This window comes from Primulina huaijiensis, chromosome 6 (assembly GCF_012295235.1).
Source record: "Primulina huaijiensis isolate GDHJ02 chromosome 6, ASM1229523v2, whole genome shotgun sequence".
Taxonomy (NCBI): domain Eukaryota; kingdom Viridiplantae; phylum Streptophyta; class Magnoliopsida; order Lamiales; family Gesneriaceae; genus Primulina; species Primulina huaijiensis.
In genome coordinates this window covers 12,179,074-12,193,509 of record NC_133311.1, presented here as the reverse complement: position 1 = coordinate 12,193,509, position 14,436 = coordinate 12,179,074, and the positions used below count along the sequence as shown (strand labels likewise).

The window sequence follows — 14,436 nt, the reverse complement described above, 5'->3', positions numbered from 1 at the left end:
AAAGATCCAATGTGTGGTCATCAGCAGGAACACTAAGAAATAAGTGTTATGCTAAGCAATCCAATGTATATACATGAGAGTCGCCTTTTAAACCTGTGGGACTAAGTTCTACACGACATGAGCCACCTCTTGAACCGGTCGAGGGGTCAAGTCGTGACAAGGACGTCACATTCTGGGGGAATGATGATTCTAATACCCTTATCCAACATTTGTTAAAAATGAAAATTTCAAATAGTTTATTAAGGATTTCAATAGACTTGTATAGTAACTTGTGTTAATCATTTTCGTAAAACGTGAACGGATACATTAGTTGTTATAAAAACTCATTGTGAAGTCGTGGACCTAGGCCCAGGGCGTGACAACCGGTGCCATTGAGACCGGTGGCTTGTTTTATATCTTTGTAATTTAATTTTCGGTGAAGACAAGAGACCAAATAGCTATGGTGAAGAAGCCTTTTGGTATAGAGATTTCCAGCCAAGACATTAAACTGTGAAGAGCTTAATAGTGAATAAAAATTAGTCAGAAATATAGTAGAAATTGTGGAACAATGCTCTATGCCCTTATCGAAGATATGTAAAAAGATCTGGCAATGCTGATAATATCGGTCAAGGCATTCTAATGGAGATCCATCATTTATCCCAACTAAAATAACCAAATTATCAAAGGAATTTCTACAAGAATGTAAATCCAAATCTTTTCCATTAATAATGTTATAACTTTCTAAAATAAACGACGTTACAGCTACAGTGAATATAACATAACTCAATAGTGAGGCACAAAATTAATTCAAGAACTTATCTGGATAATAAGTTTTACCTGCCTAAAAGAGAAAAATCCAAAAATGTCATTAATGTTTTTCTTATAAAAACACAAACAGATGAAACCACTAAAAAGTAAATCCTCACACATGTATGTGATTGCGGCTAATACCGACCTATCAAGACGAAATCTTCATCAGCCAGAAGCTGAACATCATTCTCTCCAATGAAACTCTCCCTTCCAAGTGCCTTGACAATATTCACGAACTCCATCCTCTTTGATAGAGGAAGGGGTACATACGGTAAGCGGAAAACTGGTCTCACCACTCCAAGCTGAGCTAGAGCGGTGTTTAATCCTATAGGGTTTGGCTCCTGAAAAAGCCAATGGATAAGAGGCAGAAGTTTTGAATTCAAAGATGGATTCTTCCCACCAAACATCAGTTCTCTCATTAAACCGGGAACCAAGTTGCTCGTAACCGAAATCACTCCATTAGCTCCATAATCCCACCTGGAATCATGGCATTCATCATCGTTGCCACTCCACACAACCACCCCTTTACTTGTGTATTGCTCTACTCTATGATGTCCAACACACTCCTTGACACCAGCCAAGTTGTGGCTCTGAGCCAACGTGTGGATTACACAAGGGGGAATGTCTTGGCTGGTCCGTGACGGTACATTGTAGATGATTGTAGGACCCATCGAGAGCACATTATCAAAGTGAGAGATCAAACCTCGTTCCGAGGTCTTACCATAGTAAGGGTTAATGTGAAGCGCTGCATGCATTCCAACAGCAAAGCCTTGTTCGGTGGCGTGGATTGCCTCCCGAGTCGAGTTGCTTCCAGTGTTGCCAATGACTTTGATTGATCCACCAAAACAATTGACAGTGTGTCCAATAAGCATAATATGCTCATCCCAGCTCATTAACTGGCCTTCACCAGTGGTGCCCCCAACTATTACGCCTTCAATGCCATCTTCAATTTGCATATTCACTAATGCATCATATGCCTCAAGATCAAACCTACCATCCGGTAGATAAGGGGTTTTGATGGCAGTTATCAATCTAAGCGATTTTATGTCATCAACATTAGTCCTAAAAAAACAAGGTTAGCATCCCACATTTAACTTCAAAATTTATACAAGCAATCACTCAAAACCCAATCATGATACAAAGTTAATAGCTTTCAAATATAAATATGATTGCCTTAAATCAAAAGCCCTTAAATTGATTTAAATCAGATATGCATCAGCTCTAATATGGAAACCAACTCTCAGTTCATTTTTCACATTGTAGGTTGAGTCAGAGGAGAACATTAATAACAGTTTAAGTTCCATTGCAATTGATCATGAAAAGCATCTCCACAATGCAGGAGTTCCAACAGTTTGGTAATGGTTTTCCTGCATTCAAGTCTACTCTTTTTAAGCCCAATTCCAACTCACCGAAATGGAACCCACCCACCTCAGGTGGGCTTCCCCACGTAAAAAAAAAGTTTGATTGTAAATCACTCATAGCCCAGATGCAAAACAGTTAAAGTCAGCCAACAAAGGCAAGATCAACTACCACCATAATGGGATCATTTTACTTAACATTGGCAAAAAAAAACCTTAACTCACTGAGCAATGTATATTCAAGTTGGCTGACTATTCCTCCAGGCAGAGAAAGGACACGAGAAAAGGACAATTTTTTAGTTAAAAATAAGTCAAATTACCTGTTTTTAATTTCATAACTACGCATTGGGAGATGAAAATTGGGAATTATGGCTGCTCTTGGTGACCTCCATTTTGGCAACCCTCCTGCATCATGTAAAAAAATTAAAAAACAGGCTTAAGAAAATAATATATGGGTTTAGTAAGAAGCACTAGTCTTCATCTAAATTGATGCATTGAAGTGTGCTCAGTTACAATTCAACCACCTCAAAGATATTTAAAAGGCCGGAAATTTATTTTAACACAAAATTACAGCTCAAAATCAAGGTAATGCAAAATGACAATACAATCACAATTAAATCCCTTATAGTCAGTTTCCCAAAATAAACATCCCACCAATAGTGGAAAGACATTCCCACCTCAAAGTTAAATGAAGCTTTGTCACATGCTTGAGGCTTACCTGAAGTCAGTTACACCAGAACTCTCAGCATTAACAAGAGCTACCTTAAACAATAAATCACAGTGCTTCAAAACCGTCCTAGTTAACTTATCCAATGTATACTTAACGTGTGTCCACATAAACAGATACACACATTGCATTCGATTTGTTACCTTAGAGACAACACTTTAAGATTATCAAAAAATCATATACTAAAGCAGCAAAGTTGTATTTGGTCGTTAGCTAGTTTTCAGGGCAATTAATAAACTAAATGAAAGTTACATGTAAGGTTGATCTGTCCAAGGATGCAACTTTCCATTTCTCTAATATCTGTATGAAAAATAACAGCTGGGGGACAGTGATGAATGTCGTATTTCATATGCATTAACGCATTTCAACTTCATTTTTGTTGGTGGTTGATTGTCAAGATAAAAAAAATCTCAATTTTTATCAGGTCAATTACAACCTTCAAACAGCCCGATTCTAGAGAAGCTGATTGAAATTAGCCATGTCATAGGTGTCGATTTTACGTGTTTAAGTGTGTCATTTGGAGTCCATTATTGCATTGTTTATGTTGTTTCAAGTCCGTTTTCAAGTTTATTTTATTGTTTATGCACATTAGTCACTACTCACGTGAATGTATTAGTTTATAGGTAAAAGTGGCAGAAGTCGAGTCTCGAAGGTGGTGGAGTGAAAACTTGGACAGAACTTGTTGTGCTAGGGTCGCAGAAAGTTGCGGCTCCAGCACGTGGAGAAAATATAAAGTTGGACAGAACCATTCACGCCCTAGCCGCGAAAAGTTAAGGCCGGGTACAAATTGGTGAAAAATTATATGGTTGGACAGCAGAGGTCGCACTAGGGCCGCGAAAAGTTATAGCCCTAGCGCGATGCGAAAAAGGAAAAAGATTTGCACGGATTTTTTGGCCAAGTAAGAAAGAAGCAATGGAATCTAGAGAGCATATAAAAGAGAATAAAAACATAGAAAAGGGAGAATCAGCCACCAGCCCACCACCCTAGGAGAAGAATGCAAGAAGAAGATTCGAGAGAAGTGTGAAAAAGCAACAGAGAACAAGAAAACATGCCAAGAACAAGAATTTCACACAACATTTTCTCCTTTTCTCTTCTCTATTTGTTGTGATTAAGGGATCCAACCACCAAACAATTATGTTTTGATTTTTTTTAAGATTGGATTTTATTCTTGAGCATACTTGATCAGAGAACCCTTTTCCATACAAGTTATCGTCTCGTATAACGGTTTGAAATAAAAGAAGGTTTCCCTCATAGCCGCTTACATCCCTTAGATTCCTCGAGCTTGTAAACATGATTCTTTCCATAAAGCATTTGTGAAAAACTTGATATTCGTTCTGCAAACAGCCTAATCAAGAGGCCGAAAGATAAGAAGATTGCAGTTCATTAATGTGACTGTAATTGTTAAATAACACAAGGATAATTGGTTAACGTATTTTGTTAAAAAGATTAATATACCTCGATAGAATATATTGATATATTAGAGAATGTCGTCAAAAACATGACTTATGAATTAAAATTCAATCATTGCAGAAGATTAAGGGATAGATAAACCGAAATCCTAACAATTGTCTGTTAATTATTTCATTTTACACTATTTATATTTATTTGTTTCATATTTATATTTGAATCTCAGTTTAGTTCAATAAATTTCACTTTTTTGTTAAACTTAACTAAATAATTGTGTTTGAGGTAAGTTTGTAATATATCAATCTGTGCGAGACAATACTTGTAGTTGTTACATTATATTAAAATTTGACTCGTACACTTGAAATAAATATCGAGTTGCTTGGAGATATTTAATTGTTATTAATTACTGGGTTATAAAGCTAAATTTAATTGTTATAAATTATTGTATTAGAACAGTTCGATCCCTACCAATAATAAGCACCAAAAGAAAAAGTAGTTAATAAGTATGGAGTTTAGAGTGTGCAGGGTATTATTTCAATGTTTAGCACCAGACACTACATATCAATAATGCACCCAAAAAAAGTTATCAAGCAAAAACTTACTCCAACACCGAACCGATTTGGATGAAAATAGGTACAATCTACTGAATTGATTAAACAAAAAAAGACGAAAAGAAACAGTTGATCATTTCAACTTCATGCCCATATATGATATCAACACAATACTAAATCTGACCAAAATTTCTCACGCGGGAGCTTATTTTCTGAACTAAAGTGGTCCAAATTGAAGGCTGGGTATCACAATAGCTAGCATTTAAAGATCATTGGTTCGAAAAACAACTACTATAAAAGCCAATACCTTGATGCAGAGAACGGAATCCAATCGATGAAGCCATCGCAGGAAACGCAGCTGAGAAATTTGGATTAAATCACAAAATAATTTTTACAGTCGAACAAAAAGAGTCAAGTTTGGAAGAATGTGTCTGTGCAAAAATACAATTTTTTATTCCGTAATTTATAAAATTTTTTATTTTTTATTTTCTATCTATAGCGAATTTTTAAAAGACAAAAAATAAAAAATATATAGAAATCATGGATTAAAAAAATTCATCATCAACAAGATTAAAAATTAAAAAAAAATACAAATTAAAGAAAAATATATATAATTTTACCGATAGTGAGACATAATTGACTAGGTTTAGGATATATTTAGAATAATAAATTTGAATGTATTGAATTACTTTAATGTTTAAGTATCACACCATAATTTGAAAAGAATAAAGAAAATATTATAAATTTTATATTTTTCTTGAAAATAATAATTGTATAGAGAAATTATAAAATGACATGAAATTTATAATTAATAATATTAAACCCATGGGTCCAAAAATGAAAATATATGAACCTACATAATCAAATTAAAATTAGATCTACATGATAGTATCACTCTTAAAGCAAAAGATTGTCAGACATTGATCGGTTGATGTGTCAGACATTGATCGGTTGATGTATCATTCAAATCCTTAGATTAAGTAGGTTCTATGTATTTTATTAGAGAAATATTCCATATATTCTGACGTGACATAAACAAAATAATAATTCAATGGGTTTACCTAAAAAAAAAAAAAACATAGATTTAATTGCTTAAAAAAATAGATTAAAAGGAAAAACAACTGATTTTATATTTGGGAAAATATATGCTTCCCATGTTTGTTGCATCATTGAAAAAACTTTTATGCTTATTTGGATTTATTATTTTATTTTTGACTTGTTACATTAAATGTATATGGACACACATGAGATAAAATATGGACCAAAAAATCATTGAAAATGTTAAAGAGGTAGAAACAAAAAATGGGGTAAACTTGTTACAAACCTTTAATCAATTGACATTGCCTATTCTTACCAATTACCAAGCTTTCAATGGATCACGTACACCAATACTTGCTTAAAGCCCATACAACTCAATGGCTCAATCCAAATGTTAAAAAGAAACAAAAAATCATAAATGCTCCGCTTGATTATTCATCTCTACTTGTGCTCGTCCACAAAGATAAACTTTGGTCCTGAACTTCATGGCCATGCCATATTACAAAGGCTAGGTTTCATAAGTCAAAGCATATCCAAGATCGACAGCATATGTGAACCGTTACATTTTTGTTAGACCGGAGATGAGACGGCCTCAATAGCACTGCCCAACGGCCACGCAGCTTCAACTAGAGAATCTTGATATTCAACTTTTTTCACCAAGGTAATCTTTTGCCTAGGATCAAGACCTGTTATAATAAAAGCAGAGATTGATGTAGAAATGGAGCTAAACAGATCAATTTTTTTAACTTCCCAAAATAATTCGAGGAAGTTTACTTACCAAAACCATCAACAAGCAGTGTAAATTGATAAACAAGGTCCATGCACAAGTAAGGTAGGTTATCTTGTTCCACATAAGGATATGTACGCTGGCCATCCTCGAGACTGGTTTCACAAGCTCGTTTAGCTGCTTCCTCAAAATCAGCAGGACAAACTTTTGTAACAGCCAAGTTTTTATCGACGAAACCAGCCTATTTAAGTAAATGACCAAATTTATTTAAAATTCGTTCAAGCTTCCGAATTTAGAAGTCATGTTCAGTTGTTTACCTCCACGGCTCTGTCGAAAAAAAATGAAGCAACAAATAAATTCTTCATGCCATCTCCTCCCCCACCATTCCATATACCTCCAAATGTACATTTCATGTGGGTGCATGATGATTCATTAACTTTCAGAGCATGCAGGGCATTTTCTCGACATTTATCAAGGCTGGAACCAGATGGCAAAGCCGAAGCTTTAAAAACTTCTCTCCCATATTTGTATGGACCTTAAAAACGAAAAAACTAGAGTTTAAAATTGATTAGCAAATAGGGAAAGTACAGCAGAGGGTGATTCAATTCGCTAGCACCCCATGCTTAATAGTTTTTCGCACTATAACGTTCGGTGTAATATATTTGTTACATACTTGTTAATATTTTAATTTTTATAATAAAACCATTTAATGTTTATGCCACCTTCTCGATCATCTCCGGGTAAGCGAAAGAAAACATTAAGAAATAAGTCATTCTAATAAGTCAATGTGCATTGTATTAAGGATTTCATCAGAATCAAGGAAAATCAACTCCAACTCCAATTACAGTAAAACTCTCTGGTCGCAACAGACTTCTTTCTTTCTTCTTAAAATATCAACTACACAGCATTTTATCCCAATACTATTTCTTACTGTTAGAGTGAAAAAAATCAAGTCATTCACTCTTTCTTACTGTTAGAGTGAAAAGAAAAGAGAAGATATACACTACACAGCATTTTATCCCAATACTTCATGATAAAGCAGCAATTAGCTTTCTTTAGCAACCCAATTAGCTTTCTTTAGCAACCCTGTCATTGACATATCATTGCTATGTTCCTCAAAAAACAGAGAGTCTCACAATTAGCTGGTTTTAACATGTTTTAACCACATACCTCGGCAGAAACATGGGCAAAAATTAAAAGTCAAAGAGTGTATTCTTCAGTGATGAATTTCTCAAAATTTCTATAGAGGCTACCGTTACCCATTAGTTTTTATTGAAGGTGTAAGGTGATTTGAGTCGAATCACGACAGTGACAAGCAGGTTAAACTCGAACTCAGTGAAACTGAAGAATTTTTTGAGCTCGAGATTCCTAAATAGTTGTTCATGAGGTCATAAGTTAGTTAGAGAACCCGAGCTTGAGCTCAAAATCAAGTTCAATTTCCTAAACTCTGAACTTGAGCTAGACTAATTTACACCATTTATTTGTACCCTACGAACCTATCATGCCTTTTATTTTATGCTAAAGTGTTGAAAGCCAGTTCAAAAAGAATCTTAGCCTCGAGAATACTCCTTGATCTTATTGGGTTTCTGCAATTGAGAGAGCACAGATCCATACTAGATTAAAAAATAATCCCGGACTTGAGTTGTCCGACTCCAATCATGATTCTCTCTCTGTTATGGCATGACTACACTGTTTGAGTGATGTTTCCAACCATAACATTTCAGTTAAAAGGTGATTAATCTAAAAAACTAAAGTTGGAGGGGGAAAAGCAAGAGGGAGTAAGGGGCCGGTCTATGTATCACGGACACATAAAAATTCTGAAATATCGAACACGGATACGATACACGGATACGCGTGTCGGATAAGGTAAAATCCGTGTCGTTGACTTTTTTAGGATGGACCAGTCGGACACGACAAGGACACGCAGTGTACACGTTTCGGCAAAAAAAAATTGAACTTTTTTTTTTCTTTTTAGATAATTGCTCTGAAGATGTACATTATATATATNATATTTTCAAAATTTGCCGTATCGCTGTATCTGTATCGTATTCGATACGATACCCGTACCCATATCCATGCAACATAGGGGGTGGTTCATTGGGAAGTAAGATAGTAACACCAAATCCAGTAAAGTAAACTTGTACATACCATTATAACCCGCTAATATGCATGGATTGCCAGGCTCTCCCGTCAACTTCAGAATCTCAGCTCGAGCAGCAAGTAAACCATAGTGCAGGTAACTGCAAGTAGGAATAACCATATATCAAACTGGGTACTAAATATAAATTTTCCAATGCTATTACGCTCTCATTTAGCTTATAAGCAAAAAAATATCATCTCCATGATAAGAAGCGGAACTAATTCAATAGAGTCTCCAAACAAACACACAACCATCAAAGATCCAAAAGTCAATTAAGAAACAAAAACTCAAAGGTAATAATCCCCTTGTTACAAGAGACCTGTGAACATAAAGGTGATATTTTCTTCCATTGAGATACATTTCCTGCACATAAGAGTCTTCTCCACCTGTTATTCTTGGAGCTTTTGCAGCATCTTCCTCTGAGATGGCATATGCCATTTGCACAGAACCACCCCCAAGATCCACTACACCAACAGTACTAGAGTATTTTTTGCCCAAATTTCCAAGCAAATAATTAATAGTCACCTGCAAGTAAATGCAGATATCAGGATAAGCCCAAGAGAGTCTCTGGTGAGTTGATGATAAAGTAAATTAAATTCATATTATACAAGTTGTCATACAAAACTATCACAGACACAAATAATATAATTATTCTACTTCTATTTTCAACTATGCTACTCTATGCTAATTATCTGAAATACTTGGAGCAAACTCTGTTTTTGAGCCCCAGTTGGACTACATTCAGAACAACTGATGGGGCTTTGGTTAATATGGCTATTCTAGACCTTGGCCTAAAAGAAATATAACAGGTATACCTTTGAATATCGTTTCTAAACCAAGGCATCTATCCATACCCATTCATTTAAACCCATATACTTTCTTCAAACAAATTAAAGATATAGCTTAATTCTCATTAAACTTCAACTGATGCTGGTAAAATTGCATTGACACCACCCCTGCCCCAAAAATACACATAGCACTCTTACAAACCTATTTAATATANTGGTAAAAGTAGTCGATTCTTATATAAATACATGACAACGAAAAAAAATTAAATAAAATTCTTTTACACTTCAAAGCAACAATTCAAGCTTTTTTACCAATTAAATTTAGATAGGCAAAAATTAAAGAAAATGTGATTTTATTTTTAAAACATGAAATTAATAACTGAGAATCAATTCTTTTAGAACTTTAAACTTTTTAACACGCTATCTTTGTACCCTAGAGGTACCACGGTAGCATACGATAAAAAAAAACTTAAACACCATCCTGACTGCAAAATAGGTTTCAATTACTTGATGGATAATGTCAACAATTACAGATTGATTTTATCTTTACCAAGTTCTGCCAACAAAAATATCACTTGAATAAGATATTCTACACTGTTAAACACTGATTAAAACATCCTCGACAAATAAAGATACAAAAAAGTTATGGTTCAACATACCCATTGATAGGCACCTTCCTGATTTCCATCCAAAACTGTGACCCAATCAGACTTGGACTTTAGGGAGCCTTTGTTCTTTAAAAAGTCCCTTACCTTTGCAAAGAATTCAGGAGTGTGACTCCACTAAAACTTCCAGAAAGAAACAAGAAAATATAATTTTATTAAGTATGATTTGATTTAAGAAGTCACCGCTTGCAAAATCCGGTCGGATGCATCGCCTTCCAATTGTCTCAGACCAGCAGTGGCCTAGGTAAACATCATTACATCAGCAGAACAAATCAGTGTAAAGGTGAAAGAAACTAAACAATGTCAATATAATTCGGCCACATTTTTTCAAATTTTCCTACCCCAACTCTAACAGGAGTGTTGCGTCGCAACTCTTGTGGAACTGCCGCTTCAGCTTCTTCAAGAAGTGACGAGAGAGAATCAGCCGCAGCCGTGGGATCGCTTGCATAATGACTCAGACCTGGTTTGATCTACAAGATTAAAGTCAATCTAGACAGGTAAACATTACAGATCGCAAACGTATAAAAACACAAGGTGGAAAATGAATTAGATCAAGAGTGATAACGATCAATAACATCATCCATCAAATCCACCAATTTGTAGTAGAAAATTAATGTCTCGTTGAAGTCAAAGACAAATAGAAAAATGCAAGGAATTGCACATACCGATCGAAAAAGCTCAAGCTCTTTCCCCATGGGCACGAGATCCAGCTGCTGATTGAAACAAAAAACGTGAACCCTACTACCAGAACTCCCGGCATCGAAAATAACCGCATATTTATTGGCTAAGAAATCGGGAGAGAATTTGCGGGAATAGAAATCAATGGAATCAGAAGCAGGCCTGGAGGGACCGACAAAGAGCACGAAAGAGATGAGGATGAGAGGGACCAAGAGCAACAAGATGACGCCACGCCACCTCTGGATCTTGTCGGAGAAAGAGTCCTGCTGCTGCCGGTTGCGCTTGGTCATCTTCTCCATCTGAATCTGATCAATGTGCGCATCCAAAAGCTCGGCAGCCGATGGAGATCGATATCGGATTTGGCCGTTTCCTCCGCCGGGCTTCAAGGGCTGCGTCTCCTGTAAAGGCTCCAGCTCTTCCCCTTCTTCTGACCTGACCAAATTGGGATTCGGTGCAGTCAAAAGTGTAGTTTATCAAAATTCTCACGTGTGGAATGTTTGTGTTAATCAAGCCAAATGTACGTTATTTTTTAGCATATAATAGCATTTATATCTACCTATACATACATGTACACATAAAACATGTAGTTTTGATGATAAAATATATGTACAATTTGAGAAGTAGTGAATTGACGCTTAATTCACTACTGGTTCAACTGTTATATCCTAGAAAACATATGTTTTTATTGATCCTCAGACACCTCATGGAGATAATAACTTGTTTTAAGGAAACTGTACTTTGTTACAGACATCGGTTTGTTTGTTTCATTATTTTTCTCATACAAATTAGTTTTGTTGTATTATATTTCTAATGTTATTCTACTATATGTCGCAGTATATTTGTCTGGTAGTTTTTTAGTTTGTTTATATATAGGTGCATCAGGTTTGACAGACAAGCTCTCTTTAGAGTGTGAGGTTCATCAATTCAATGAGAAACTTTGTTAATTTATTATCGATTTATTTTGTTTGAATTCGACATTAGACCTATTGTGTCTAAAACTGGTTTTATATTATAATCAAGTTGTAAATTTTAGGTTTGCAAATAACCATATTCATTTCTTATATTTAGTATTGGTTACATTTTTTGGCTCACAATAACAAATAAACTCGATATACTCATTATGTGATTTGTTTCAGCTATGCTTACTGATTTGAATGACTCGAATGTTCCAAAGGTCACTCCCTCAGTTATCAAGGTCAATGCTTATGTTGCTACGATGCCTATGAACCATGTTGATAAGCCGGAGAAATTCGACGACTGGAATTTCAAAATGTGGCAACAGAAGATGTTCTTCTATCTCACCACCTTGAATCTAGCAAGGTTCCTCATCGAGGTTGCTCCCAACAAGCTGAAGTTGATAGAGATGTATAGACTGTTAGTGCTATTGATTCATGACATCATTCAGATTTCTTGTGTAGAAATGATAAAATACATGGCTGATTGATTCTGATATGAATCTCACTGGGTATTACGTTCTAATATTTTGAAGGAATTTCAAGAAGTTTTGTTGTCTTGAACGTAAAAGCTTAATGGTGATTGAAGATGAAGCTATTAAAGAAGTTGAAGGAAACACTTAGAGGAATCGTGTTGAGCTACCAAGCATTCGAGTGCAAAATAACCTAGGAGACAACAGTCGGAGCACACCTGCACAGCACGAACGCGCAGCTGCGACACGGATTTTAGGACAAAATCATGCATATAGCAGCGCATTTTCTACGCTCCATGGCAAGTCGTGATGCGGATTTTAGGTTGCATTAGGGTTTTCCATAGTTTTGTTTGTTCTATTGGTATTTTCTTATATATATATCTTGTTAAGCTCGAAATTAAGAACTTTGATCGTATATTTTAAAAATATTTTCTCTCCAATATATTTGGCTTTGTTTACATCTTTGTGTATTCCTTAAAATCAAATTTATCAAAGTTTAATATTTTGTGGGGTTTGTCGATTGTTCTTTATGAGGATTGTCAAAGACGAATTATTCGAGGGTTTCCTTGTGATCAATTGTCTTCTTTGTGTTATTTTTAACTAAAATACATCATTTATGGGTAAATATCATGCTATTTGTTTCAAAGATAAAGATTGGGTGTTGATTAGAATATTTTTGTTCATTTAATTGAGGACGCAACTGAGTCTAGATCATGTTTATCTTTCATGCGTAATCAGATTCGTATCATTTGGAATCATAGCTTTGTTCTGATTCATATCATTTGATAATCATGACGAGTTTTTGAGATAAGTAAGTTATCTCGTCTGTTATTTATAGAGTTTTCTTCGTCTATTGTTTGTGTTCGTTTTCTTGTGTCGCGAGATTTCTATTAGGAATTTTTTTTTCTAGTCTTTTGTGTTCGTGAATCTTGCGATTCTCGAATACTCTTGAGTCATTCTTCGTTGTTTCTTGTCACACAAGTTTCATCATTTCTTGTCGTGCAAGTATTGTCAAAAAAATTCGATAAAAAAAGAGATAGAAATTTACCAAAAAAAAAAAGATAAATGATAAAAATTCAAAACTTGCACTACAAGAACATGATCTTAGAGTGAATGTTTCCTTGTTGATTCAAGTTTCCTTCTTGGATTGAAAGTTTTCGCTATTTGTTTGATTTTTTTATTTTTTTTGGGGATTTTTTTTATTGAAATTGTGAATTGTTGTTCTCGTTATTGTAAAAAAAAAAAAAAAAAAGACCGATCAATACAAAAAAAAAATTTGTCAAATTTTTTAGTTTGCATCTTAGCATCGAAAATTCTTTCTTTTTGTGTTTGAGTCAATTCAAGTCTTCAAAGTTATTTGTTTTTGTGCCGCCCAAGTGAGTCAGATTGCAAGTGTCGTGAAGTTTGATACAAACAAGCTACAAAACCTAAGCGTACCACCCTTAATTGAGAGTTCTCAAATTTGAGTGAAAATATTTGAGTGCGGTTGTTCTTCCTTGGAGAAACATGTGAGGTATTTGTAGTGATGACAAAAAAAAGAGTGGGTGAAATTTTCTTTGAGTGACTTTGATGATTTGGATGAGATACGTATTATTGTTATTTATACTAACTTTTTTGCAGGTACCACATGTATGTTGATCGACAATTTCAAACATTGGTTGGAGAGTTGGGTAGAATATGGGACAAAAAGTTTAAGCCTTTACATGAGAAGTATAAACAAGTTTATGATACTAGGGGATATAGAAGATTCGACGGGGATAGAGAATCACGCCTGAATTGAGATGATGATAGGTGGTATGATAAGAGTAGTAGATATGGAAGTCGGGAAGAATATAGTGAGTGGTGTTACAATGGCAGCTCCATTTTTCCATGGGAGAGCCAATCCAAATGAGTATCTTGATTAGTAGAAGAGGATGTAGTATATTTTTTATGTCCAGGATTATTCGGAAACTACGAAGATAAAACGAGCCTGTAGCGAGTTTACCGACTATGGTACTACGTGGTGGGATTAATTAGTGTTGGGTAGGATAAGATGTGGAGAGAAACCTATAGTTACGTGAGATGAGATGAAAAGGGGTGATGAGGAAACAAATTGTTCCTAATCACTATGATAGGACAGTTGATGGAAGAGATGAATGTGAC

General features: G+C 35.0%; 2 protein-coding genes and 1 long non-coding RNA gene across 3 annotated transcripts; 1 reads left to right on the top strand and 2 right to left on the bottom strand.

Annotated features, from left to right (window-relative positions):
• Positions 1–682: 682 nt before the first annotated feature.
• LOC140979453 (4-hydroxy-tetrahydrodipicolinate synthase, chloroplastic-like) lies at positions 683–5,305 on the bottom strand. Its single transcript, XM_073444855.1, has 3 exons — positions 5,140–5,305; positions 2,468–2,552; positions 683–1,851 (listed from the first exon to the last, which is right to left on the bottom strand). The coding sequence occupies exons 1-3, from the start codon at positions 5,174–5,176 to the stop codon at positions 924–926; spliced, it is 1,050 nt and encodes a 349-aa protein (XP_073300956.1). The 5' UTR covers positions 5,177–5,305; the 3' UTR covers positions 683–923.
• Positions 5,306–6,282: 977 nt separating this feature from the next.
• On the bottom strand, positions 6,283–11,360 carry LOC140979452 (apyrase 2-like). Its single transcript, XM_073444854.1, has 9 exons — positions 10,856–11,360; positions 10,532–10,660; positions 10,374–10,430; positions 10,185–10,277; positions 9,057–9,262; positions 8,746–8,837; positions 6,915–7,132; positions 6,649–6,838; positions 6,283–6,556 (listed from the first exon to the last, which is right to left on the bottom strand). The coding sequence occupies exons 1-9, from the start codon at positions 11,165–11,167 to the stop codon at positions 6,441–6,443; spliced, it is 1,413 nt and encodes a 470-aa protein (XP_073300955.1). The 5' UTR covers positions 11,168–11,360; the 3' UTR covers positions 6,283–6,440.
• Positions 7,126–8,198, top strand: LOC140979454 (uncharacterized). Its single transcript, XR_012175741.1, has 2 exons — positions 7,126–7,250; positions 7,945–8,198. It is a non-coding gene; the product is annotated as an uncharacterized lncRNA (long non-coding RNA).
• Positions 11,361–14,436: the final 3,076 nt, after the last annotated feature.

Excerpts from the sequence above, each read along its gene's own strand:
- LOC140979453 (XM_073444855.1), bottom strand. The coding sequence starts at position 5,176 with ATGGCTTCATCGATTGGATTCCGTTCTCTGCATCAAG. Across the intron at positions 2,553-5,139 it reads ATTCCGTTCTCTGCATCAAG|GAGGGTTGCCAAAATGGAGG; the intron begins GTATTGGCTTTT and ends TACATGATGCAG. Across the intron at positions 1,852-2,467 it reads AGTTATGAAATTAAAAACAG|GACTAATGTTGATGACATAA; the intron begins GTAATTTGACTT and ends TTGTTTTTTTAG.
- LOC140979452 (XM_073444854.1), bottom strand. The coding sequence starts at position 11,167 with ATGGAGAAGATGACCAAGCGCAACCGGCAGCAGCAGGACTCTTTCTCC. Across the intron at positions 10,431-10,531 it reads ACACTCCTGTTAGAGTTGGG|GCCACTGCTGGTCTGAGACA; the intron begins GTAGGAAAATTT and ends ATGTTTACCTAG. Across the intron at positions 7,133-8,745 it reads CATATTAGCGGGTTATAATG|GTCCATACAAATATGGGAGA; the intron begins GTATGTACAAGT and ends TTCGTTTTTAAG.